Raw genomic sequence first — 27,843 nt, forward strand, 5'->3', positions numbered from 1 at the left:
GAAACTCATGTATTACATAAATTCAATGCACACAGACTGAAGTAGTTTAAGTCTTTGGTTCTTTTAATTTTGATGATTAGGCTCACATTTAACACAAAAAAAAAAAAAAAAAAAAACTGTATGTGCAATGTTCCAAAAGGGGGATTTCGCAGTGATGCTATAGAACCACCATATCGGGTTTCTCAAAGTACCTTCCAGTAAACCTTTTTTTTTCTTAAAGAACAATTTAATGATCTAAAGAATCCTTTTCCATGATTAAGAACATTTCATCCAATTAAAAAGTTCTATAGATGTTAAAGGTTCTTCATTGTACCTCAGATGCCAATAAAGAAGCTGTATTTTTGAGAGTGCATCTACGTAGGCACCTACTACATCACACGCATACATTAATCTTTGTCAATTGACATTTAATTTAAAACCATTTGCCATCAAGAGAATAGTTTTTGCCCTCTTGACTGTGAATAGGTATTCTTAAATCTGTTTGAGGCAGATGCACCCTCGGCCCACAAGCGCTGAGCCTCATTTTCATCTAAATAAGAATCGATCTCTCTTGCTGTGCCACCCCCAGTGCTTCTTACGCTTAACCTCACTCTCCTGCTACACCACCTCCATCCCTACATTAACAGAGAAAACTAAATGCAAGCCAAGTCTAATCAGCCCGCGTGTGCAGGAGAGAAAAATGACCTCGTTTTCGAGCTGTCGAGATTGAAACGGTTAAAGCTTTTCTTTTGGGATCGTTAAAACGTCTGTCTTCAATTTCTTTGATCACAGTGGACGCAGTATTGAGAGCGAACATCGCTTTGCTGAAACTCAAATACTATTATTATGCCATGGGAGTTCAGAGCAGGTCTTGTTTAGTCTTGTGGGCATGGAAATGTGATATAAACAGAGAGGATGTGAAGTGGAGAAATCACTGGGAAAATCTTCTAAGCCTGTTTCTTGCTCAGCAGCCCTATGTGATGGTGAATAGAGAACAAGGGCTGGAAGTGTGGGGGAAGGGGTCACGGGACACACAAGAGCAAACATAATAGATGGCTAAAAGGCCCTCAAAGAGCTCATGACTAAAGCCCAAAGGCCAGTGTCTTTTCTTTAAGCTAATAATGATGGCTTAAAGCGTATAAATACAAGCTTGCGATGTTTGTCCTGGAAACAAGACACCAGCACAAACCATTTATTCAATTTCACCATTCAGGCAGAAGAGAGAGAGAGAGAAAAAATCCAGTGATGGATGAATGAATATCACAATTAGCCCATTAAACATACAGGACAAATTAAAGACTATTTAAAAGCATTTGGGGGCTAAAAACATGACCCAACTGGAAAATACTCAATGCAATGCAAATGTCAAGGCATTTAATTATATTCACAAATCTTTACAATTGTACAAAACACAACACTATACAGCACTTTAAAAACAACACAGGTAAAAGTAGAGCTTTGAGTAACTAGTCTGCCATCTAGTGTCCATTTTTGCGCTTCATGTACACATCCCAAACCTTCCCTCACTAAATTACCGACATGAAGCAAAACAGTTTGAGACATTGAAGACGATTCAGTATTCATCAGCAATTTATATTACTGTCCACATAGAGAAAGCAGGAGCAGACGATGAACCGGTACGTCTAGTATGAATTTATATTACTGGTTAATGTAAAAACGACATGCATTTTGATATAGCAAAAAGTAGAAATGTTAGATTAAAAAGAAATAATGCATAAGTAAATTGATTTTATCACATCACAGAGCTTTTCTGTGGAAGCTCAGCATCCTACGGGAGTCATCAGAGCTCTGTAAATTAAGAGGAAACACTAGATGTGGGTCCTTTTAGCAGCTGTCTGACTGGAGATGAAGGGAGAGTCTGAAATCCAGCCCTGGAAGCTGTGAGAAAAATAAACCAACAAACAAAACCCAATGTTCAAATGCAATAAAAAGGGCTAAATAAAAACCAACTGGCTCCCCTTAGACTGTGTTTCATGTGACTTTACATCATAAGTAGCTCAAGAAACATTTATTTTCATTAATGTTGAAAACTATTTTAAAATGTACTTCTCCCACACTTTTGGACGGTAGTATCTCACCTAGTCTGGTGCTGGTCTCCTTTAGCAGCAGCTGGGATTTTTCATGGAAAGACAGCAGTTCCCTCATTATACAACACTGGGAGTCCATCTGTGAAGACAGACAGCAGCTCTCAAAACAGCTTTTTAAAAGAAGAACAGGACATGGAACCACTTCTCTCAGATATATTTATGTACAAATGAAACGACATACTTATTCGGACCTTTGCTTATAAAAATAGATAACATAAGTGAACATAAATGTTTATTATATTTGTAAAACATGCTGAGAATTGGGTAAAACCTTTTGATCTGAAGCTTTTTGTTACACTGAATAACATTTTAGTGGATGTCTTCTGTAAATAAATGTAAAAATGCATGAAAAAAAAAAACGGCACAAACTAATGTATGATTTTTTTTTTTTTGCTATATTAAACCTTTAACGTTTTGATACTTTTTTTATCGCGGTTATTTTATAATGCAAAAATTACTTTCAGCTCACAACCCTCAATTTTATTTTTGGCCCTCTGTAGTAAAAAGTTTTGGCCCCTCTGGTATATAGTTGCCATAAAATGGTAAAGAAAACATAACATTTAATAACAAAAATGTAAACATTCATAGCAAATATAAAACTGGTTAAAATCCTTTGAGATGAGACTAGTGAAAATGTTGGCTGGACTGATTTCTATGGCTCTCTGGTCTGAATGGTTACTGTATTTGAGTCCTGAAGTCTAAAGCATCATGGTCTCACCACTAGCTCCATCTTTCTGAGCAGTTTTTGCTGTCCCATGAGTACAGCCTTATAGTCAGGTTTGTTCAGAATGAGCTGACTCTGTGAGGACTTGACAAAGCATGATGGGTCCAGTGGCACCCCCTTCTCTTCACCCCGCTCCACACATCTGGAACGGGACAGAGATGTACAGCGAACAACCAATTCAGAGAGAATGAATCTGAGCATCCTTCTGTATCCATATGTGTGCTGGTGTATTTATGAAGTTGTGCTCACTTGTCTAGATCGTCAGCTTTGCTCCGGTGTTTGTTCAATAGTGACTCCCATGACATACTTTCAGCCTGTAACCTTCATGAGCACAAGAAGACCATTAACACAGAAATGAAGTAAATCAGATTTCCACTGTAACGTCTTGGATGAATGAGAGCAGATAGAGAATAACCTGTTAATGTCCTCCTGAATGCGTGCAGTGGTCTCGTTAACAACAGGGTCACTGCATTTACACAGAGAGAGTGTGCTTCAGGATCGAAGGACTGATGATCAATGTCATTAAAATGGAAAAACTGACTTATACCTCTCAACAGCTGGAAGTGAATTCTGGGTGTCTCTTCTAATGTCTTTAGCTAGACTGTCGCACTCTTCATACAGAGATTCAACTGGAAGTGAATGGCATTCATATATACATCACAACATATATTTTGGACATCATTTCATTTCAAACAGAATTACATTTTAGACAAAATTCAGTAAATATGGACATTTTCTATGATGTTTTCAATACTGTTGGCAAATTCTGCAGAACCCTAATATATTTGAGGTTTTGTTGAAATTAGAAAAGATTTTGTTTAGAAATATAAGTATGTGTTGAAAATGACACTACTACTCTTCACAGCACGCAAAAGTTTTTTTGGATTCTATCCATCCATCTTTCTATCTAAAAAAATTATTACAAGTACTTTTATATATTAAAATATATCAAAGAAATAGTGATCATATAAAATATGAATAGGTTTGAAGGATAGTGCCAATTGATTAGTTTTTAGTTTTTTTTCTAAATAAATCAATGCTTTTATTCAGCAAGGATGCATTAAATTGATCAAAAGTGACAGTAAAGACATATATTGTTACTAAAGAGGTTTCAATATTTTAAAATATATTTTTTTAATTAAGTTAAATGGAAAAAAAATCAACTTTTTGGTAAAAAAGGATTCAGCAGCACAACTGTTTCAACACCTATTAAAAATAAGAAATGATTCTTGAGCAGAATATCAGCAGATCAGAATGATTTCTGAAGGATCATGTGACACTGACGGACTGGAACAATGATGCAAAAAATTCAGCTTTGCATCACAAGCATAAATTACATTTTAAAATATATTTTAAAATAAAACAGTTGATTTTAAATTGTAATAATATTTGACAATTTTATTCTTTTTTATTTTTTTTTGGATCAAATAAATGCAGCCATTACCAGCATAAGAGACCTTTTAAAATCCACCATTTAAAAACCTTACCAATACTCTGATTCCAAAACTTGTTAATCATTCCTTTGTGATGAAGCTGGTGAAAATGTTTGCGGGACAAAGTCAAAATCTGATCACCCCGACTTACCTTGAGCCTGCAGTGTCTCTGCATCAACCCCAGGAACAGTGTTCAGACTATTTTTGGCCCTCTTCACTGTCCTCTATGCACACAGCAGGGAAATAAACGGTTAGATTCAGGAAGAAAAGGCAAGACAGTGGATTCACGGTCACAATGACAAAGCTGAATCTAATTTCCTTAATAATATGCATTTTAAAGACCTGCATAGCAGCTTTAATTAGCATCTCCAGCCTCTCATTATCAGGTAAAGACAGACTGATGGTCTCACACAGTGCTGGAAGACACAAAGAGAAGAGAAAACCAACACAATCATAAACAACTCCAGCGTGACGTCTGGTGCGAGTGTCTGTGATTCAGCACTCACGCTGCGAGGAGCTGGACAAGGCCGGCAGAGAGCGTCTGCCTCGGGACGATCTCCTCCAGGACTTCCTCCGGGAGCGAGGGCTTCGTTCTGGAGCGGTGACGGTCACACTTTCCCTCATCCCGTCCTCAACAGAGCTCATCTTTGAGTCCTCCGGCTGGTCCTCCTCCTCTCCTAAGTGCTGCATTGTTTCAGGAGCAGGTGATTTCTGAGGAGGACCTGAGATGTGGTTACTATCATGAGGCCGCTTGACTCCATGAGATACTTCTGAGACCTAGTTGAGACAGACGTAATGGAAACACAACACAGCATTGGAAACATATAGTGATTGTCTATGCATTTCTCTAAAGACACTGGAAGCTGTAATAATGCATAATGACATTTTAAAAGAATAACCAGTCAGTCTCAAAATGTAACAGGCACGAAGTATGACAATGATTTTGACTATAAGCTTTTAAAAGTTTGGGGTCAGTAATATTTTTTCATGTTTCAGAAAGTCTCTTATGCTCACCAATCACAGTGAAACATTAAATGCAGTTTTTAAAATGTTCAGCATTATTACTTCAGCGTCACATGATCCTTCAAAAGTGGTTTAAATATGCTAATTTGCTAAATAAACGTCATATTTGTTTACTGATTCCAAACGTTTGAAAAGTACATTTAAAAAAAAACAACCAAAAACAGATTTTACGTTACCCTAGTAACACTGATGTTGCTGGCGTCACACCTACACAGAGATTAAATGGTCATTAACATTACAACACAACGAAGAAATGACACAACCTCGTTTCATGCATTCAGTTTACTTTAATGTATTTAAAACAACGGTTATCTGTACGTTATTTGTCCGTTAACAAGTAAAAAAAAAACTTGTATTGGGAGTTTAGCTGTTTGACAACCGCAGCAGCGTTTAAACTCTATTTTATAGGCTGTGCTTTATGAAAGGACGTTCTTTATACAGAAATTATGATCACATGTCAATGGTAAACGTTTATTAATTATAGCCCCCATGTTGTAAATAATAAGACACTCACGTCTCGAGTCCTTCGCTCTGAAGCTCCGCCATTTTCTTTCAAAAAGACCGCGCGCAGAATCAAATGAGCCCCGCCCACTTTCATGTCCGCCGTGAGGGTTCTTGGGAAGTGTAGTCATGTTACATGAGTGTTTTGGTTTGCAACGACTAAGTTTGATCAAATATTATCTCATATAAAATCACCCTAGCATGTAAAAATAATTCCTTTAAATTGTAACAGGCGAGATGTGAACATATATTTAATTTAATTTATGGGAAATATACGTTTTCTGGAACTTTTGAGCATCAGTGCTCAGTAAACTTCCAAAGGGGATACAGTAGATCTTTTTTTTTTTTTTTTAGATGAATATATTATTATTAATACAACTAACATTAATATTTTATTAAAAAAATATTTTTCCCCTCTAGTTTTGTTTCTGTTTGTTTCACATTTTCTCTTTATAAAAAACATATTGCCGAAATACTGGCAAAAATATCTTACCATATATGACTAAAAAAAGGTTAAGAAGCACAGATTAAAGCTACATTTGCAATCCTCTTGCATCCTTACATCCCATTTTGGCAAAATAATTTTTATTAATTTTTTAATGTTTTTTTTTATATTTATGAAAGATCAAAATGGAATTAGTGCATATAAAATAAATGTAAAATAAAGCAAATAATATTTAGTGTATTTTCATATTTCAAATGTTTCTGAAAGCAAAGGTCCTCCGTACCCTGAACATTTTGTTTTGAAAAATAATATTCATCTGGAAACAAGCTTCAGGCTCTGTTTTTACCCTGTGCCCGTCGAAATGTTGATATGAAGAAATATTCCATTAACACAATAAGGATTTAATAACACATCACCCCACACCGCACTGTGCAATCAAGTCATTATTTGCATTCCTAGATGTGATTTAAAGTTTTAATTACCATGGAAAAATAATGTACTTTCACCTTTCTTTCCTGAAAGTATCAGCTCATATCATATATTGCTTTGCTAATCCAAAGCAGTGAAAAATTAGCTTGTTCTCTGAAATTAAAATCTTAATAAGAAAGAGTCATGGCAATAAATAAACACAACAACAGCTTGTTTTGGTCATTTATAAGTCTTTCTGGGATTGGTCTTTTTACAAAATGCTGAAAACGACTTAAAACAAAACAAGAAAGAAACACTTGTCCAGAATGCCCCGTCACAGCCGTGAGCCTCAACCGCACTCATCCTCAACACAATACTGTAGTTTTCTTGGCCTTCAGAGAGGACGGGGTGGTTAAAGATGTCAGAAGAAAGAAAATGAAGTCAAATGATTAAGACAGAACAGAGACAGGGAGGTAAAGGAAACACTGGGGTGTGTACAGTATTGAGTTTCACGCCCATTCTTTCCCATCTCGCGGAGTTTGTCACCAGTCAAGTACAGTGTTCCTGTAAAACCCGTTCACAGTCTGGTCACGAGGGGCAGCAGGTGCTTTGGTGACTGTTGGCAATAACAGTTCATTTCAGCAACCTCAGGGTTCCTTTGCCCAGCAGGAACTGCAAAACTCGGTCCACCAAAAGGGCGGCGACAAAATCCAAAACTAGGACCTGGGCTATTATCAACTTAAACTGCAAAGAGAAAGAATATAGAAACATATTAATTATAAATAGCTTTGCATGAGAGGCCAACTTAGAAAAAAGGCTGAATACCAATGTGCATACTAAACAGCATATAAAAACTGGATAACTGCATCCCTATTAATATTAATATTATGTGTACTGACTAAAGGCCCATTCTCACCAAGTATGCTTGCTGTTTTTAACAAGCCTTTACTGCATGCTTAAAATACAAACAAACACTTTTCCACTGACATTCTAGTACGTGAATATCGAGGTGTATTGAAATCCTACCTCAGTTGGAATATCCACTAAAGCGAACTGCTCATTGAATTCAGGTGAAGACCCCGTCAGTAACCCTACTATGGCGAGCCCGGATATACCAATGCTCCACAGCAAGGGCCGATTCTCAGTGAGAGACTCCATGAAAGGATGACCCTGAACAAGACAGTGTTGAATCTTAGGCTGCAGGACTCGAATCTCATCTGCGCTTGCAGTGTTGTTATTGTTAACTAAAAATATTAAGTCAGCACTATGTAACTTTTGGCACTTTATCGGTTAATAAACACGCATCCAGTGGAAGAACATTCTAATCGGAACTACTTCTCCAAGATTTGTCTACGGTACTGCGATTCACACAGGTATGTTTTACTCCCAGCAGTGACGACACGAACAGGCTACAATAGTCCAAATATAATCACTTATTAGAAGTGTACCACAGTGATTCGGGATAAGACAAAACGCGGTTTGGAAGATGAATTCAGACCGCTGGTTTTAAACATTTAGCAAATTTTCAACACACAACAAGTTACACAGTGCTGCTTTAAAAAGACTTTTACATTTTAAAATGTGCCCTGGCAACTACCTGAAATAAAATAATTTAAAGTAGTAAAATGACTTAAAAAGATATTACAGCTTAAAAAAAAAAAGACATGCACAATAACTAAAATTTTAAAATAAGAACAAAGTATAAAAAGCTAATTTAAGATAATAATAGTGCTATAATAGTTTATAAACAATATTAAAATAAAACATTGTTCTAACTTGGCACCTCAGGAAACGCAGTTATCAACTGCAATGCATTTTTTCTTTCACAAATACATTTTTGGTAGAACTATTTCTCTAAATTAAATAGAAATCTGATGTGCATGTGCTACAAAGGCTCATTATATGCGATTAACATCAAAGTAAGGATTCAAGTACCTTATAATTAATGGCAAATGTGGCCATTTGCATGGCCATGGACATGATGTATACAGTACTGTTAATGAGACTGGGCTCAAACTCTTTGTACAGGTCCACAAACTGCTCTGCCCTGCAGGTATGGGGAAAAAAAAGGATAAGAGAGAGGTGAAACATGAAGCCAGATTGCAAATGTTGTGAAAATCAATCACAAATGTGAACAATGACGTCACATGTAAGGAATGTCTGGGACTGATTGAACAGCCTAAGTGCATCATTTTATATAAAGAGTTGATGATATCTGACAACATGAGCCATTGGCTAAAGTTTGGAGACAGTAAACTGAATTATACTTTGGTTTTTATGTATACAACCTGCAAGTGTTACCAGGATTTTCTAAGACTTGCCGCAGAATTCTCCTGTAAAGATACTGGGAAATCCCACTTGGCCGATTCATGTGGTCATAAGCACTTTATTTCCTTTCATACCTGGGTGGGCTTCTGCTCTGTGCACCTCTGTACAGGTACACCAGACTGCAGAAGTGGACCGCAAACTGCAGCAGCACTGTGAGGACCGTGTACAGGTTGAAGATGTTCGGTAAAGGCCTCTCTTTGGACAGAGTCTTCAACGGCTAAAGGAAAAAAGAGTCAGTGAAACTCGGTCCATCGCAAACCACAGGCAGCTTGACAAAACAGTCCAGTCTCACCTTTGACCTTGAGATGAAGAGAAAGCAGCCGGCCAGCAGCAGGCCCTGAAGGGTCGCCTGGAAGTCGCTGAATTTGACCCCCTCCAGGTAAAGCACAGACTGACTGTAGGCCAGGACCAGAGCGTTCAGCGCCAGGATCTTAAACATCTGCAGGGTGGTCACCAGAGTGCAGCGCCCCTGTTTAATCACGTGACAGACTGAAACAGATGGGACAACGTTAGGCCAACCTCACATAGGACTAAATGAGAGCACTCAAGCTGATCTAAAACACGTGTTACTTACTGCACTGTATGGAAGACAGTTTGGAAGTGAATGGAGCAGCAATAGAGGCGTCCCCCAATTTAACCACCTGGATCTGATCATCTTCTAGCTCTCGAAGCACCTGACTGATCCTCTCCTAAGACACAAGTCATTTATGCAACATGTGGTTACATATATGGAGTACATAATTCAAGCTTAAAGGCATAGTTCACTCAAAAATAGTATTTTCTTCCCCCATACTATGGAAGTCAATGGCTACCGTCAACTGTTTGGTTACCAACATTCTTCAAAATATCTTCTTTTGTGTTCAACGGCATGAGGCGGAGTAAATGATGACAGTTTTCAGTTTTGGGTGAACTAGTTAAATGCTGACATTCAAAACATGTAAACCACGATCAGACTCGAGCTGCTGACCTTCTGTGCAGCGAGCTGCTCCTCTCTCTGGGCCATCATCCTCTGTCTGGCTGCACGGGAGCTGGGTTTGACCCCTGAACTCGGGACTGGGGGTCTGGGCTCTCCTGAGGAGTACTCTTTGTCTTTGCTTCTCTTCTTTTTCTCAGGCATGTGCTCTGGGGCGTTTGCCAACAACGCCACACCTGGTAAACACAAGGGACATTTTATGATCCGAGTACATCTACTGTATATCAACCTTGTAAAGCCTGACACATGAAATAAATAATAGTCTGAAAAATGTATTTGTTTTTTTTTGAAGTGGAAGAGTTTATTAGACCTTTAGACAAATTATATAAACAAATCCAGTTTTAAAAAGTTGCTGTGCAAGTGTTTTTTGTTAAGTATCATATTTGTTGCATCGTGACAGGAAAAAATTACTTGATATTAAAGTATGAACTATCAATCAGACATCAGAAGGCATGTAGTAAATTGTGTACAACAGTTTTTCAGTAGTTTTGATCACGTTGATAGTTTAGGTATTATGCTTATATTTTGCTTATCAGATATTAGACAGTAGAGTTTATAGATTATGTTACAGATTCAATACAAGACAATCTGTGACACACCGACACTGAAATTCTCTCTTAATAATAAAAAAAAAAGCTCAGTTAATGCACTCATATTTGTTGAGGCTGGAGCCCACTAGGGGGCCTCAGCAAACTTCCAAAGGGGCATTAAGATGACACTAAATGATTTAAAATAAGCTTTGACAAGATCTTTCTCTTTTTAATTCACCCCCTCAAAAACGGTTTTTAAAGAACTAGGGTTCACAGACTGTGCCAGTATTTATTCCCAAATAATGTTTCAAAGATCTGAATAATTGTATTTCTTAGATTCTTCGGGATATGAAAAATCCTTGCATAAGAAAATTATATTTGGAAGGGAAGAAGGAAGAGGGTGGGGATTGGCAATGTCAAAACTTTTATACTATTACAGTCCAATTTATTTAGGTACCTAAACGTCCATAGCTTTATAAAAAAACATTTCTCTCCTTCCTTGAACCAACCAGAAGAGGGCTGGATTGATGAGCTGTTAAATATGGACCCTTTTTAAACATTTTCATCTATATATGTAATAAAGAGATTGACCCTAATTTGTTTACTTTTAGGGGTGTGTGTATATGTATGTAGTCATGTGTTCAAAGAATGTTTTATATGTTTGTGTGGTTGTGGCTGTTGCAAAATAATGAAAATTTATACATTTTAATAATAATAATAATAAAAGAATAACCGGGGTTTCTACATTATAGGACTGAACAAGTTATTTAATGTAATAAAACCTTTAAAAGCCATGATGGTTATTTTCATACTCAAAATATATATATATTTTTAGCTATGCTATGAGTAAAAATATTCTTAATTCTAAATCACAAACCACTCAATATTTAAAAAGCATGGGATCCCAAAAAATCTTCAGGACTCCTGAAATGTAATTATTTTAATTTAAAAGTAAAAATGTAAAATCGCTTTAGTTGAGTGACAAAATAAAATCTTTTGTTTTTAATAATATCACACATTGTATTTTCTTCACACAGTATAAATAGGCTTCTGTATATGAAAATATATTGCCTTGCTGGTTTGGACAACTTTACAATGATTATGAAGAAAATCGGACCTGTACACATCTGTTTTTCAACCCTCGATTTCATTAAGAAGTGTCTTACTTCTCCATTGCTTTAAACAAAACCACGTGCAGGCCTAATTTACCATCGATGACATTAATGACTCACCTATGTGGGCATGTTTGAGCGCACCAACATCATTTGTGCCATCTCCACACATCAGCGTAACGAAACCCAGTCCCTTCAGACTAGTTATGACAAACTCCTGCACAGAGAGGAGAATCAACAGTGAGTGCAGAGCGTGATAGTTCAACTATCAGCAAAGGTTGCTCAGACATGTAAAACTGACCTTCTGCTTAGGGCTGACACGAGCAAAGACTCGCACATGAGGAAGCAGGGCATTGAGTAAACGGGGTTCATAGGTCAACCTGGCCAGTCCCTCTCCTGTCACACAGAGGTCGTACCGACTGACCAAATCAGGGACTGAAGAATTAGGTAGAGGGAGGCACACGCTGCCGTCTATGGACACCCACTGCCATTCAGCTGCAAAAAACACAACATACACTTCAAATATGTTCCTCCAGCTGCTTTAGGGCAGTGCTGTTTGGGACGTCACACACCTTGACTGGGGCTTTGCTGCAATATGAGCGTGTGCTCCTTCTGGATGAAATGCAGCTCTCTGGCCACATGACACGCTGTTAGAGGGTTGTCACCTGTGATCATTGCAACCTGTGGACAGATAATGTGACAAGTGTTTAATATATAATATCAAATAATAACCTAATAAAACTCTAAATATTCTCAAAGACACATTATATATTTAACCAAAATTGAGACAAATCAGACGTCTAAGACTATGTGACAGACAGGTATGACAATCAGATTTGTGAAAAAGAAAAATGTGAAAACAAAATAACCTAGCTTTTTAGAAATAATTATTCGGGAATCCCTCTAATATGCCGATTTGGTTGTAATGAAACACTTATTATTCATGTGTAAACCTAAAAAGAAAAGCATTTTTTGAAACATTGAGAAACATTTTGTAACTTTACTATTCACTCTTGGTCAATGCTGAATCTAAGTATTATAACATAAGAATATAAGTATTAATATCTTTTTAAAACCAAAAATATTACTGACACCAAAATGAACGATTGTGTACATATAAATATGTAAATACAATATATACAAATTCAACTTTTAAATGTAATTATACATATTTATTTATATACTCAAATATACATTATTTAAAATTAGTTTACATAATAAATAGAAATAAACATTATTTATAAATAACTCATAAAAACGGATAATTCACCAGTAGGCATAACCATTAACTCATTTGATTTACAGTATTTTCCAGACTATAAGTCGCACTTTTTTTTCATGGATGTGACTTATCAAAATTACTTTGCCATGAACCAAGAGAAAACATTACCGTCTACAGCCGCGAGAGGGCGCTCTATGCTGCTCAGTGCTCCTGTAGTCTACACTTGATATAAAGCGCCCTCTCGTGGCTGTAGACGGTAATGTTTTCTCTTGGTTCTTGGTTCTAAATAAATGCGACTTACAGTCCAGTGCGACTTATGTTTTTTTCCTCATCATGACGTATTTTTGGACTGATGCGACTTATACTCCGGTGCGACTTATAGTCCGAAAAATAAGGTATTTGTATAAAACCAGTTCTTTTAATTTACTAAACCACTTGCATAAATCTTTCAGCATTTCCTTGTGATTTAGGATATGTCAAATGCAAAAATGCAAGTACAAATTATCAATACTTCCAGAATCCAAGAGAAACACCCACCTGTTCATACCTTTTAAAAATTATTTTAAACGATGCAGAATTGGCAATACTATGGTGCCAATACAGACATGTTGTGTGTTAACTAAATGCATGTTAACATCTGGAGTTCATCCACTCACATGGTGTGAGGCCTCTTGTATCTCTCTGATAACCGTCTTACTGTCGGTCTTGAGAGGACAGGACACGACCATGAACCCTGCAAAGCGCAGGTCACACTCCAGCATGTCCCGGCTCACTTCCCTCACCTGCACACACGACAGACTGTGATACACAACAGAGCATGATGACATTTAGCGTTTCATTCAGTGGTGGCTGCTCAATACCTGCTGATGGCTCAGGTGGCCCATCTCTTTGTATCCCAGTGCGAGAACTCTGGCTCCCTCTCGTGACATTTCTCTGTGCACCTCGTCATAGCTGGCTGGACACTCAGAGAACTGAAAAACAACAATGTCTTCAGAAATCATTCAGAACCACCAATCTATAGCAACTTTTAGACGTCAGAAGTTACAATGCAGCAAATAATTCCCTCAATTTCAGGTTGAAATAGCAGAAATTTTTTGGTCCTCATTAAAGCAAAAATCACAGCCAATCAGAATCACACCGTGTTTGTTTACACGCTCATCGTGATAAGAAATGATCGTGATGTGGTGTTTCAGCTGAAGCCAAAGGTACTCTTAAACCGCTCTGACTGCTGAAATATCGCTTCATGAGCTGTGCGTGTGTAAACCAACACAGTCCCATGCTGAACTCTGACACTTACAGCACATATATAAGAATTTGCCAGCAAAATAAAAGTTTGGTAGTTAAACATATGAAAACTACATTTAGATAAAAGTAGTTGTACTGTGATTTACACAGTACTAAATGTTTTATTAAATACTAAATTAAATATTTAAACATTTTACAGTAAGATACGTTATTATAAATTAGGCTACTTACCATTTAGTTTAAAGGGGGGGTGAAATGCTATTTCATGCATACTGAGTTTTTTACACTGTTAAAGAGTTGGATTCCCATGCTAAACATGGACAAAGTTTCAAAAATTAAGTTGTACGTTTGAAGGAGTATTTTTGTTCCAAAAAAACCTCTTCCGGTTTGTCTCTGTGTGACGTTAGATGGAGCGGAATTTCCTTATATGGGTCCTAGGGCACGTCTGCCGGAAGAGCGCGCGCTCCCGTATAGCAGAGCAATGAGAGGCTGAGCACAGCCTGATCAGAGCGAGAGCGTCACGAAAAGTCACAAAAGAAGTGTGTTTTTGGTAGCCAGGGCAAGACAACCCTGCACAGATTACCAAAAGAGAAACAGCATTAAGGGACCAGTGGATGGAGTTTATTTTTACAGAGCATCAACGGAGTTGTGCAAGTGTTTGTGTTTGTTCCCTGGATTTCGGATTGCACATCGTTTATTTCTTAAGGATAATGCAGTCCCAACGGAAAAGGGTCACGATCGTGTGTTGGAACCACATGCGGTGAGTAAAACTGCTTCACATATATCTCTGTGTTGTTAACTTAGCTATCAGCGCGTAAGCACATCAAGTAAACAACATGCGATGTTGTCATCAAACTGCACTTTCCACATGTACAGATTCTTTAGCTCCGCCCACACGTCACGCCTCTAGGCGCTCGTGTTTTTCCGGGAAAAATCGGTACAGACTATCTTTCTCTTATAAATATAATAAAACTAAAGACTTTTTGGAGTTATGAAGGATGCAGTCCTACTCTATAGGTACTCTAGATTAACAGGATATTGAGTGAAAACGAGCATTTCACCCCCCCTTTAATGTATTTATTCAGTAATTATAAATAATGCATATTGAATGCTTTAAAAACTTAGTTTTTATAGCCACGTCAGCATCTAAACAAATCTTCATGGTAAAAACCTGAGCTAATACATGAGTTACTAACATAAAATAAAAAGTCTACAAGATGCACAATTTTTCTTTTTGGTAAAATCTGACTAAAGTTGCTGAGTGAGTATACTTCATAAAAAAAATTAAGCCTTTAAAATTCAAGTGGAAATATATATATATATATTTTAACTGTTAACTTAATGGTTGCTGAAAAGGTTTTTACCTGATTTTAGTAAAGAGTAAATGCCCAAAGTGTTAACCCCCCCACCCCCCAAAAAAATATTCAGAGTAAAAAGTATTTTAATCTTTTTTTATATTATTTTTATTTATTCTATGTACAGATACACTCCCCTACATTCTAGAATAATTAATTATTTACAAACTTCTCAAACTATTTTTCCTGCAATATGTATCATGGATCCCTAAAGCAGTCCCTTCACCAAATTTTTTTTACAGGGTTTCCTAGACTAACTAGTCAACTAGTTGTTCTAACAATCAATTGCCTTTGGTTTTAAAATGTTATACTGTTTTCCATATCTCTATTGTAATGTGTAGAAGATAACTCTGGGACTAAAGTATGTGAGGGAACTTCTCACGCCAAGCTAAAAAAAAAACATTAGCAGTGCTATCAGTGTTTGTCAGAGCTGCTACGGATCCGCTGAAGAACACAGAATGCTAACTATCAGCAGTGTACCAGACATATACCTAAAGAGCCAAAGAGATGCTCACCATGTCCTTCAGGGTCTCTGGTGCACCTTTAACGGCTGAGATATAGCAGAGCTCGGTGGAGCCCATCCGCTCATACGACGCCAGCACTGACATCCTCTTCAAAGCACTAGCGAAATGAAACCTCTGATGGATCTTCAGCCCCGGAGTCTTTATGCTGCGAGAAAACACCTTCTCATCTACATAAAAGGACAGAAACATCACAAATTCAACTGGCTCTACTATATGTTGCATTAACCAAAAACTCAAAATGATTTAAGTTTTTCTGACATTTTGACAGATTAAGTCAGACCTTTAGTGAGTGTCCAGTCGGCTGCGGTCAGCATGGCCTTTTCCAGTGGATCGCCCACCAGCTGTCCATCATCTAGTGTGACCAGGGAATGACACGTGGCCACCACCCGATGAGTGTCCACTGGAATATCTGACACTGGCGTCACTTGTTTCCCTTCTCTAAGGAAAACAAGAACAGGAAGAGACCTTGGATGAGCTTTCAACATTTTTGGGGTTCTCTGAAGTCATCATAGTTAGGTACACATCAATAATGGTCTAATATTTGCGCTTCCATTTGATTCCGACAGCAAAATAAAATAATCCCACAATAGAGTATCTATGACTTTAGAAAGAGGAGAAAATAATAGAGAGATTGAATGTGTTGGTCAAAAGAGAGAAAGATGTTAAGTATTTTTCTATAGTTGAATGCCAAGGCAACAGGTAATGATCAGTGTCTGTGTTGGGCGAAAAAATACACAAGGACCATATTTTTTTAAAGATCATTTTGCAAGATGTTCAGGCTTCACCTGAGTCCTGCGACGCCACGGACTACCAGGCTGTCGCTGGTCAGGGTGCCCGTCTTGTCGAAACAGCAAATCTCCACTTTCCCAGCGAAGGGGATTCTGAAAGGTTCGGTGCAAAACACATCTGTAAGGGAAGAACATGAGAGGATGAGTGTGAGAAGGGAGAGAATAGTGAGATCCGGTCATCATGACTATGTTGAATCCAGTGCGGTCACTCACAGAGTTTGGCCAGGGCTATGAGCGATGTGTTAACAGCCAGTGAGAGCTCTATGGGTAATTCAGGAGGCACTACTGACGTCAGGATCAGAGTGCACTCCAGAAACAGCTTGTACTTGTTTCTGTTCGGGTCCTTTGTCCCTGAACGACACAGAGAGTGAAGGATGATGGGATATGCAAGCAAACAAACACAGGCTACCGTTCAAATGATTGATCAAATGTGACAGTAAAGACATTTATAATGTTGCAAAAGATTGTATTTTAAATAAATGTGGTTCTTTTGAACTTTCAATTTATAAGAATCCTGAAAAAAACGTATCGGAGTTTCCCATAAAACAGTCTGTTTTCAACATTGATAATAATAATGATTTCTGAAGGATAATGTGACATAGAAGACTGCTTTAACATCACAGGAATATATTGCATTATAAAATGTATTCTAACAGGAAACAGTTATGTTAAATGGTAATACTATTTCACAATACTACTGTTTAATTGTATGTTTCATTAAATAAATGTAGCCCTGGTGAGCATGAGCGACTTCTTACGAAAACATCAAATCTGATTAAAACCAAACTTTTGGTTTAAACTTTAAACAAACAAATTTTAGAAAACACAAAGCTTCTTGGAAGGTATAAACAGCCAACAGAGACGTGTATAGAGTAAAAAAAAAGGCGGAGATCAAAATCGTTAAATAAATAAATGTTACTGCAAACCAACACATTTTCGAAACAGACTGGTCATCTTAAAGAAGCAGTTCACACCTGACCAGAGCAGAACGCACAAGGTTTGAGACTGTTTAAATACTGAACTTATACTAAAAGCAGGTAAGCAGTAATTAAAATGCATAAATTCTGAAAAATCCTTAAGAAAAAAAAAAAAAAGTCAACTATTGAATCATCTTGTTTTTGGACAACTTTTCCAACTACCTCACTCATCCCGCCCAGTAAAAGAAGACTTCAGACGAATGTGACTCACCTTCGACCCAAACATACGCAGCCGCGGCGATGGCGAAAACCAACAGGAAAAGGATAAAGATAAAAGTTTCCAGATTGTTGGCCGTCACCCTCTTCACACCAAACAGAATCGTTCTTAATAATTTGCCCTAAAAACAACAACAACGGTTTAGACATTTCGCGAACACAAAACTTAAAAACTACATTGTGACTCATCGTTCCATTCTTCTCTGAATTGCTTCCTATCAATAATTCACTCACCTCTAAATAAATAGTAGCACAATGTCTAAAAAAATATCTTTCAAAAACCTGCCTGTTGATGAAGCACCTCACCTGAGAAGTGTAGAACCCTGTCCGCAAAACATACGCAACACAGCCATTGTCTACAGCTGTGAAAAGACAGAAAGAGAGGGAGTATGACTACACATACACATTCTAAACTCACGGTTAAGTTGTAAAATGGGCATTAGAGCTAAAACACATGTACAGGTTCTTGAGGACCAATCACTGCTGCGAGTACTAACGTTTCAGGCCTGCACTGGCTCGGAGAGGCGGGCTGTGCTGAACCACTTTGGTGCCTCCGGAGATGACGTGGAGACGGGAGTCCGTCTGCAGGTCCAGGATCCTGTCAGGGTCCAGGTCCTCCACAGGCTCCTACAGACACAACACAGCTGATCAGAGACAGCAGAGTTTGCTGAAGTTGGCTGCTGATTCGGTGACGAGAGCAGCCAGACGCACCTTCATCTGAGGCACAGACTCTCCTGTGAGCATGGCCTCATCCACAATGCAGCGGCCTCTCAGCAGCAGCACGTCACAGGGAACCAGGTTATCCTGAGGAGAACGTCCTGTGAAGACATGAGGAATAGATGCTCAAATATTAGATTTACTCTTCGATTTTGGATGCATGAATTCAGCACTTGTGTGGTAACAACAACAGGTGTAAAACATCACATGAACTACAAACACGAGACAACCAGCAGCCAAGTACTTTATATATCTTCATAAAAATGCAAATACATATTTTAAGCACATCTCAGATGTATAAATATTTTTAGGCAACTGTATGTCATTCAGATTCCATGAAACTCACCAACTGAGACGATGTCTCCAGGAACTAGTTCATCACTGGACACAGGCCTCCATTTTCTGTTGCGATAGACCTGTTATAAATAAAAAGAGTTCGAATTTTACATCCCGCTCTTATCCTAAAACCCTGTTTATTAACCAATCAATAAAGTAAGAGAGGGTGTGCCATATCTCGAAGACAGTCGCAGCCAATATGCACTGTTTAACATGAAGCACTGAAGTTCAGTCTATTCATTTTATAAAATAGCTACTACATGATACCTATTTTATTAAGCATATTCTTTTAGCGACATTCTTTCGAATAAATATATAGTCCCTGACAAGCAAACAATAACAGAACCTTTTCTACGATATTGCAGCCGTACTTATATGTTGCTATATTGTGGATGACATCACAGACGGAACATTGTAACGACCAATCAGATGACAGAACCAGAATTATGTGCTTTCTGAAGAACATTTCAAAAAGAGTTAATAGACCAACACAGACCAAAACTGGAGATGGGAGCGGTAGTTACCTGGATCATGTAAGGTTTGTTCCCCATTCTGCGGATTTCTGACATGTTCCTCATCTGCTGCTGCACCAGAGATGCTTCAAATGCCACAAGCATGAAGAGCGTAAAGACACTGTAGTACCAGTACTCATCCAAACACCAGAGACCCACACAAAACACCTGCAGGGGGGCAAAAACATGCAGTTCATACTATACTCATAGACTGGAGACTGAGCCACTGCATATCATGCATTTCTAGAGCATTCATGTATTTATAATGCACAGGCCATCAATCAATCATGCAAAAGCTCCATAAATATCAGTCAAATCAAACCGCATGCTCTGCAGACGTACCTGGAAGACAAAGAAGGGTGCTGTGGCTCTCTCCTTGAAGAGCTCCAGGAAGTCCGGCACCACCATCTCAGCACGGTTGGTGCCATAGCGCTTCTCTGCGGCCCGTAACTGATCCTCCTCCTGATAGCCTTTCCAGTTTTGAAAATGACTCATGGGAAAGTTGAGTGGAAATGCCACTGGGAGAAAGCATTTCTTCTCCTTGCTGTCGTGCACATAACGGATCTTCTGGAACTCAAAGGACAGGATTTCCACTCCATTCTCATCCTGCACGAAAAAATGAGGCTTTACATAGACACATTTCATCGGTTTTAACTCATCTGTTAAGGTTTCCACACCTTTGACCAAGGAACAATTGACATGTCCATGTGTGCATGATTTCCAAATAAGGATTTTTTAAAATATGAAGCCTAAATACTGGGAAATATTAGAATGTTTAGAATATTACAAGGATTTAATTTATCTCCACAACCGAAAATCACAGCTTTTGAAACAGTAAAGCTGTGTGTGACAAACCTGTATAATAACATTTGAGACAATCACCATATCACAATACAAATAAAGAGATGTTGGTCTGTATCTAAATAATCGTTTTTTTTTTTTTTCTTTATTAGAATAACACGAAACTTGTTGACTTTTGTGGTACTTGCTATATGAACACATACACACACAACAATCATGGATGTGATTACAAAAGGCTAATTGCTCTTCAAAAGAGTCACAAAAAAAAAAAAAAAAAAAAAGTCTGGCATAGGATATTAAAGGAAAAGGAATTTTTTTGAGGTACAATCTACAAATGGGCCAAGATAAAGTAGTCTTTGATGATGTCTAAACGTATATCTAAATGCAAAACCTATAATATAATAATGTCTGAAAATACTACGGAATATGAACCTCAATATGTACCTATTATATAGAGGGCTATACAATAATCTAGTGATTACACCTAGGGGTGTAAGATAATACTGATACACGTGAGTATTGCGATATATTGTTTGGCGATACTGTATCGATTCACAAAAACGTAATATTGATATTTAAAAAAAAAAAAAAAAAGATTCATGGCATTTGTTTTGTTTTGAGTTTATTTCCCGACCGCAAGATATAGGAGTCTTCATATCTGAACAAATCGTGAGTGAAAGCAAATACCAGCATTAGAGCACGCCACTAATGTTAGTGTTAATGTAGCTGCTAGTAATGGGCAGGGCGCAGCTATAGGTGGGAGGGTCGCCCCGCCACTGCAGCTGTCTCTCATTTTGTTCAGTTGTGCAAGTTTGACATTAGGTTTTTTTTTTTTTTGGCCAATTGAACTGTTTGTGGCTGTTATGTTTTGAGCCCAAACGAACTCAGATAGTCATAAATCTATGCCCTTTACGTTGCACAAGGCTTAATTTCTAGGGTAAAAAATAAAAAAAAAATATTCATTAATATTAAAGCTGCAGTAGGTAACTTTTGTAAAAATATTTTTATTTACATATTTGTTAAACCTGTCATTATGTCCTGACAGTAGAATATGAGACAGATAATCTGTGAAAAAAAAATCAAGCTCCTCTGGCTCCTCCCAGTGGTCCTATTGCCATTTGCAGAAATTCATCCGCTCCCGTTAAGAAACAACCAATCAGAGCTGCGGTCCGTAACTTTGTTTGTGTTCAAAATGTAGAAAAATTTATATAATAAGTGAGTACACCATGAATCCATTTTCCAAACCGTGTTTTTGGCTTGTCCTGAATAACTAGGGTGCACCTATAATAAGTTTTTATATTCTGACTATTTTAGATTGCTTCGGGGATACCGCGGCGGAGTAACCCAGTACCTTTGTGATTCTTCATAGACATAAACAAAGAGAAGTAGCTCCAGCTACGATGTTCTTCCGCAAGACGCAAGCAGTTCTGTTTATTAACTGCTAGAGCGTCAAAAGTTACCGACTGCAGCTTTAATTAAACAATTTAACTATGTGACATTATAATATAAAACCAATACTAAAATGTTCAGAAAAACATCCCTGTTATTTCTTTTAATTAACGCTTTATGTATTTTATAATAACTTTTAATATGCAATAATAAAAATCCATTAAATGACAACACCATTTGATCTAAAGGTATCAAACCAACTGTAAAATATACAGAATATTATTCGGTATAATGCACAAGGCTTAGTTTTTCAGATAATACCTTTATTGTTTTTATAACAGTACTGAATCTATATTTTTAAAATGTTTTATATACTGTACCCACTTAAATTAATTAAACTTTGACACCGTTTGAGATAAAGGTATCAAACCAACTGTAATATGTACAGAATATTATTATTTATAATGCAAAAGGCTTTGTTTTTCAGATTATGCCTTTATTATTTTTATATTATTTTATTTTATTAAAGGATCCTGCTAGCACTTTTATTTATCCCCTTTACTCTTACTGCACAAAAAGTGGTTCAGTAACGTTGAATGTTACAGGGACTGATTACTGCAAATGCAGATGCCACTTTGTTCTGGTTCAACAACTTTATTTATTGCTAAGGTTTGCATATGGTAGTGTTCTTAATGACAGCTTTTCTTACAATATATAATATTCCTAAAATAAGAAATATCCCAATATCGCGTTGCTTACAGTATCACAATATATCGTATTGCAACCCCTTTATTGTGATGTGTATCTTATCGCCAGATTCTTGGCAATACACAGCCCTAGTTACACCATGGTATTACATATTACTTTTTTTATTTCTCCCACTAAATAGCACCAATCTGCCTTCCGTACATTCAATTTTAAAATACTTCTAGTCCGGGTTTTTTTTTTACTTAAAAATTGTATTATCTGAAAATAATATGAAAATGTATTTTGTGTATTTGTATTTATATAGGTATAAATGGTGCATAATAAAATAAGGAATATCTTGTATTACCTAGAAATTTCCTCAAAATAAAAATAAAATTTATATTATTGACAAAAATTATTCTACATTAATTTTATAAAAAAAAAAAATGTGGAAGAAAAAAAGAAGCTACACTTAAAGGGTTAGTTCACCCAAAAAAGAAAATTATGTCATTAATAACTCACCCTTATGCTGTTTCAAACATGTAAGACCTCCTTTTATCTTCGGATAGAAGATACAGTTTCGCACAGTTTAAGATATTTTAGATTTAGTCCGAGAGCTCTCAGTCCCTCCATTGAAGCTGTGTGTACGGTATACTGTCCATGTCCAGAGGGGTAAGAAAAACATCATCAAAGTAGCCCATGTGACATCAGAGGGTCATTGGAATTTTTTGAAGCATCGAAAATACATTTTGGTCCAAAAATGGCAAAAACTACGACTTTCAGCATTGTCTTCTCTTCCGTGTCTGTTGTGAGAGAGAGTTCAAATCAAAGCAGTCTGGATATCTGGTTCGCAAACTAATCATTCAGTTCACCAAATCAAACTGAATCGTTTTAAACGGTTCGCATCTCTAATACGCATTAATCCAGAATAATGCATGCACTTAATCAATACACTGACTGAACTGCTTCCGGTTCACCGGTTCTTTTGTGCTTGACGTAATGGCGTCATTTGCGATGATTGCCCTTGATTCAAGCCTTCAGTTTAACCGCGCTCATAACACTAGCACAGAATCAGTTCAGAATCAATCACCAACATAATCAGTTCGGTTCAGGCGCTCTGTGTGTCGGTCTGCTTCACGCTGAATATCACATGCGCAGTATCATCAGCTCCTCGGTTCACGAATTGGACGCGTCTGGCAGAAATGGTTCTTCACTCGAGAACGAGTCAATCTTTTGTTCATTATCTGGCTCGGCTCGGTGTTCATCTTCAGTTCTCTCTTCACAGCAGTTCAGTCAGTGTACTGTTTGAGTGCATGCATTACTCCGGGATATTGGTTTGTTTGAACTCAGAGGGAGTGTCAGCCATATAAAAAAATTTAACAGCTTAAGTCATCTGTGGATTAATGCGTATTAGAAATGCGAACCGTTTAAAACGATTCAGTTCGATTTGGTGAACTGAATGATTAATTCGCGAACCGGATATCCAGACTGCTTTGATTTGAACTCTCTCTCACAACAGACACGGAAGAGAAGACAATGCTGAATAAAGTAGTCATTTTTGCCATTTTTGGTCCAAAATGTATTTTCGATGCTTCAAAAAATTCCAACGGACCCTCTGATGTCACATGGGCTACTTCGATTATGTTTTTCTTACCCCTCTGGACATGGACAGTATACCGTACACACAGCTTCAATGGAGGGACTGAGAGCTCTCGGACTAAATCTAAAACATCTTAAACAGTGTTCCGAAGATAAAAGGAGGTCTTACATGTTTGAAACAGCATAAGGGTGAGTTATTAATGACATAATTTTCTTTTTTGGGTGAACTAACCCTTTAATATCTTTATTCCGTTTTGACAGCTGAGGATCACAAGTGGGACTCCTAAATGTCGAGGAAAAGATCTCACCTTATCCCTCAGAAGAGGCACCAGTTCAGCCGAACCATTGTTTGGTGTTGGTATCACTTTTGCAAAGGTGGCTTTGGCTGGGTCAGACTCCTGTTGAAAATATACTTGCATAATTACAGTCATCTTACTGTGCGAAATTATGTCTCAAACATATGGCTGTACGAATGACTTACTAAGCCTAGCCAATAAAAGCGATCATTCAAATGTGTTGGTCTTTAAAAACATATACATATATATGCAATGTTGCATAGCACATATTTGTTTTTATCGCATTTTCACCTTCGAGCAGGTGAGCCAGCAGTGCGCGTGCACGGACCAGTAGCCAGAAAGCACTGTCAGGACGTGCGCGATCCCGAGAGCGGCGAGCGCCAGCAGGCCGGCCTCAAAGTACTCGTCAGCTCCGTAAACTGCTAACCACGAATATAAGCAGCCTGGGTAGAGGAGGAGAAACGGGAACACTGTGCCGTGCAGAACGCGTGGCCTGCGGCTGTGAAGAGACACTGATCTCACCAGCTCATCGCTCAGTGCGCGCGCCCGCGTCCCCCCCGGCCCATCGACGCCGTCTACGGCCATATTTCCATCTCTTTTAGCTTCATCCATTCTAGAGTGTGCCTTCCTCCGTCGACCCTCCTACTCTCCTCCGCCTCCTCCTTGCAGGCGCTGATGGTAAAAAGGCAGCTTCGCACCGGCCGGGTGTCTGGCCACTCTACAGATTTCTGAAGATTTTCAGACACATACGACAGCTTCCGCATACGCAAGCACGTACGCCGGTGACGCAATTTCCGGTATATGTCCTTGCCTGGAAATTTTTCGGATTGACAGAAAATTTAATATGGAAATGATATTATAAAAAATGTCACATTCCATGTCATAATAAAAGAAAATGCATATATTACACGATTATTTATATTGTTAGGGAAGTTCTGTATAAACAAAATGGTCTCGCTCCAAAAACATTGTTTGACCTTAATAAATTACAGTTTACGTTTTTAAACAGTAATAATCTGTAAAAGTCGATATATATATATATATATATATATATATATATATATATATATATATATATATATATATATATATATAAAGCGTGATAGTGTTTTTGACACTACAAGTGTTAAAGATACCTCTGAAGGCATCCTAAGATGCTTTTCTCTTGTATGAATGAGTATTTGACGTTTTTATAATGCTTTTATTGTTTCTTGTATATTTTAACTCGTATTGACGTGTGTGAAAATGTATAATAAAGTAAAAAGATTAATTAATCAATAAAGAAACCCGTTTCACTAGCACATAAGTATCGCATGAATGTCTCTAATTATAAATTAATTAAAAATGTATATAAATGGGTTTCTTTAGCTCATTAAAACTATTGTTTTACCATGCTTTTATTTATTTAGGTCTATGACAATCCATTAAACACACACACACACACACACACACACACACACAAATAAATAAATACAAATTTAGTAACAGCATATTCAGACCTAATAATGTTTAGTTAACTTCTTTGCCAAGCAGACAACAGTGTCACTGAAAATGAAATATTTGACATTTATTTATTTTGTTTTAGCCTATTAGTCCTTTAGTTATTTAGCAGATGCTTTTATCCAAAGCGACTTACAAATGGTGACAAGAAGCAATAAAAAACAACAAAAAGTATATATATATATATATATATATATATATATATATATATATATATATATATATATATATATATATATATATATATAGTATAATAAATGAAAAGAAAATAGAATACGAAAAGATAGTTAGATTTTTTTTTTTTAAGAATAGAATTAGAATAGTGAGTGATAAAGTTAGAGGGTCAAATAAAGATGGAAGAGATGGGTTTTTAGCCGATTCTTGAAGATGGCTAAGGACTCAGCTGCTCGGATTGAGTTGGGCAGGTTGGACTGATGTTTTAGACATCAGATCAAGCTAATTAATCACTTTGGAAAATAATAATTTATATTTTTTCCCCCATCAAGCTGTATTTAGTCATCGAGTAGTAGGAGATGTTTTTAAAGACAGGGGAAACTCATTCAGCCACGGAAAAAACTCTACCTCCTCTACATTTTAAGCGTGATTGAGGAATCATCAGGCAGAGCTGCTCTTTAGAGTGAAGAGATCTCAAAGGTTGATGTAGACAAATTAAATTTCAGCTTAATGCTATTAAACACAATGCATTGTCTGAGATGTAATGCAATGCGACTGGGGTGGAAATGTTCAAGACTTTCAGTGAAAGTGGCTGATTTTTCAAAAATAAATAAATAAAAATAAAAATAAAAAGGGAAAAATCCACTGTTCGATATGTTAGTAGACAAATTAAATAACTAGCAAGAGTGTAGTATTATATTTATTGAATATAGTTTATTTTTCCATAGCTGATAATAACACATCTAAATATTGGTATACAGGGATCAAGACTATTTAATTAGTATTTATTATGTTCTCCTCCTGTTTTTCTTTCATCTCGCTGCGGTGTGTTTTCAGTGTTGGAGCGCTGTCTGCTGGAGAATCAGAGCTCTGCTGAAGCCTGCCAAGCTCACCTCACACGTTTCCTCGCCTGTGTTCAGACCGTCGACCTTTCAGGAATAGGTAAGCAGTAAAGTCTGCGTTTATAATTACACGACTAAGTTCAATTCATTAAAATATTTGTGTCACTTTTTCTTTCAACAGGAAATGCTGCGCCACAACCTACATAGTTTTTGTCACTGTTCTGGCTAATAAGGACAATAACCCAGGTGTTTTATACTCAATACTGAGAAGAAATAGACTGTGAAAAGATTTATTATCTTTGAACTACTGTAACACACTCAACAACAACAACAACAACAACAGAACAAGCCTCAATCTTTTGCACAAATTTTTTCAGAATATTCAATATGATGTTTTATTCTTGTTTTGTTTTATTAATGGAATTTTTCACAATATTTATGAGAAACATTTTTACATATTTTTTTTCATGATATTAAAATATGAAGTTGCAATAAAATATGCATTTTTTTTTAGTATAGAGTTCTCTGGCCTTTTGAAGATTTAGCATCCTATTTTAGCAACATTTTACCAAAAAGCACAATATATATATATATATATATATATATATATATATATATATATATATATATATATGTATGTGTATATATATATATATATATATATATATATATATATATATATATATATATATATATATATATATATATATATATATATGTATGTATGTATATATATATATATATATATATTTTTTTTTTTTTCTTCTTTTTTTCATAAACTAATATTCAGTTCTACTGTGAGAATCTACCCGCGGTGGACTCATAATCAGAGATATGAAATTGCTTTTGAATGAGAATAAAAAAAGAAACTTTACTTAAATCAGCATTCTAAATATTATTATTACTAATTTATATTAATACTAATAATTAAAATTAATATTAGTTAGGATCAATTATATAATACATTCTAGATAAACATGTTGTTTTAAAATGGAATTGGTCTATTAATTTTATTTATTTATTTTATATATAAAGTAGCTTCACATGTCCCTGAAACCTGAATTATTTTTTTTAGATCTATATTAATTGCCTTCAGTGC

General features: G+C 36.7%; 2 protein-coding genes across 2 annotated transcripts; both read right to left on the minus strand.

Moving 5' to 3' along the window:
• Positions 1 to 1,338: 1,338 nt before the first annotated feature.
• On the minus strand, positions 1,339 to 5,874 carry LOC127953083 (kinetochore-associated protein DSN1 homolog). The gene is made up of 11 exons (XM_052551979.1): positions 5,782 to 5,874; positions 5,444 to 5,474; positions 4,751 to 5,021; positions 4,587 to 4,660; positions 4,396 to 4,468; positions 3,359 to 3,440; positions 3,227 to 3,277; positions 3,061 to 3,132; positions 2,806 to 2,953; positions 2,079 to 2,166; positions 1,339 to 1,878 (listed from the first exon to the last, which is right to left on the minus strand). The coding sequence occupies exons 1-11, from the start codon at positions 5,811 to 5,813 to the stop codon at positions 1,796 to 1,798; spliced, it is 1,005 nt and encodes a 334-aa protein (XP_052407939.1). The 5' UTR covers positions 5,814 to 5,874; the 3' UTR covers positions 1,339 to 1,795.
• A 978-nt stretch (positions 5,875 to 6,852) lies between these two features.
• Positions 6,853 to 24,998, minus strand: LOC127953092 (endoplasmic reticulum transmembrane helix translocase). Its single transcript, XM_052551989.1, has 25 exons — positions 24,520 to 24,998; positions 24,241 to 24,330; positions 19,799 to 20,062; positions 19,469 to 19,624; positions 18,955 to 19,024; positions 18,603 to 18,709; positions 18,389 to 18,518; positions 18,198 to 18,253; positions 17,887 to 18,013; positions 16,912 to 17,049; positions 16,696 to 16,816; positions 16,191 to 16,348; positions 15,902 to 16,077; positions 13,647 to 13,757; positions 13,443 to 13,568; positions 12,137 to 12,245; positions 11,866 to 12,059; positions 11,685 to 11,781; positions 9,917 to 10,098; positions 9,524 to 9,638; positions 9,242 to 9,438; positions 9,024 to 9,166; positions 8,557 to 8,668; positions 7,648 to 7,791; positions 6,853 to 7,365 (listed from the first exon to the last, which is right to left on the minus strand). The coding sequence occupies exons 1-25, from the start codon at positions 24,838 to 24,840 to the stop codon at positions 7,255 to 7,257; spliced, it is 3,555 nt and encodes a 1,184-aa protein (XP_052407949.1). The 5' UTR covers positions 24,841 to 24,998; the 3' UTR covers positions 6,853 to 7,254.
• Between the last annotated feature and the right edge of the window lie 2,845 nt (positions 24,999 to 27,843).

This window comes from Carassius gibelio, chromosome A3 (assembly GCF_023724105.1).
Source record: "Carassius gibelio isolate Cgi1373 ecotype wild population from Czech Republic chromosome A3, carGib1.2-hapl.c, whole genome shotgun sequence".
Lineage (NCBI taxonomy): Eukaryota > Metazoa > Chordata > Actinopteri > Cypriniformes > Cyprinidae > Carassius > Carassius gibelio.

Excerpts from the sequence above, each read along its gene's own strand:
- LOC127953083 (XM_052551979.1), bottom strand. The coding sequence starts at position 5,813 with ATGGCGGAGCTTCAGAGCGAAGGACTCGAGAC. Across the intron at positions 5,475-5,781 it reads CAGAGCGAAGGACTCGAGAC|GTGTGACGCCAGCAACATCA; the intron begins GTGAGTGTCTTA and ends ATCTCTGTGTAG. Across the intron at positions 3,278-3,358 it reads TCACTTCCAGCTGTTGAGAG|TGACCCTGTTGTTAACGAGA; the intron begins GTATAAGTCAGT and ends GTGTAAATGCAG.
- LOC127953092 (XM_052551989.1), bottom strand. The coding sequence starts at position 24,840 with ATGGATGAAGCTAAAAGAGATGGAAATATGGCCGTAGACGGCGTCGAT. Across the intron at positions 16,078-16,190 it reads CGACTGGACACTCACTAAAG|ATGAGAAGGTGTTTTCTCGC; the intron begins GTCTGACTTAAT and ends CCTTTTATGTAG. Across the intron at positions 13,569-13,646 it reads GCCACCTGAGCCATCAGCAG|GTGAGGGAAGTGAGCCGGGA; the intron begins GTATTGAGCAGC and ends TCGTGTGTGCAG.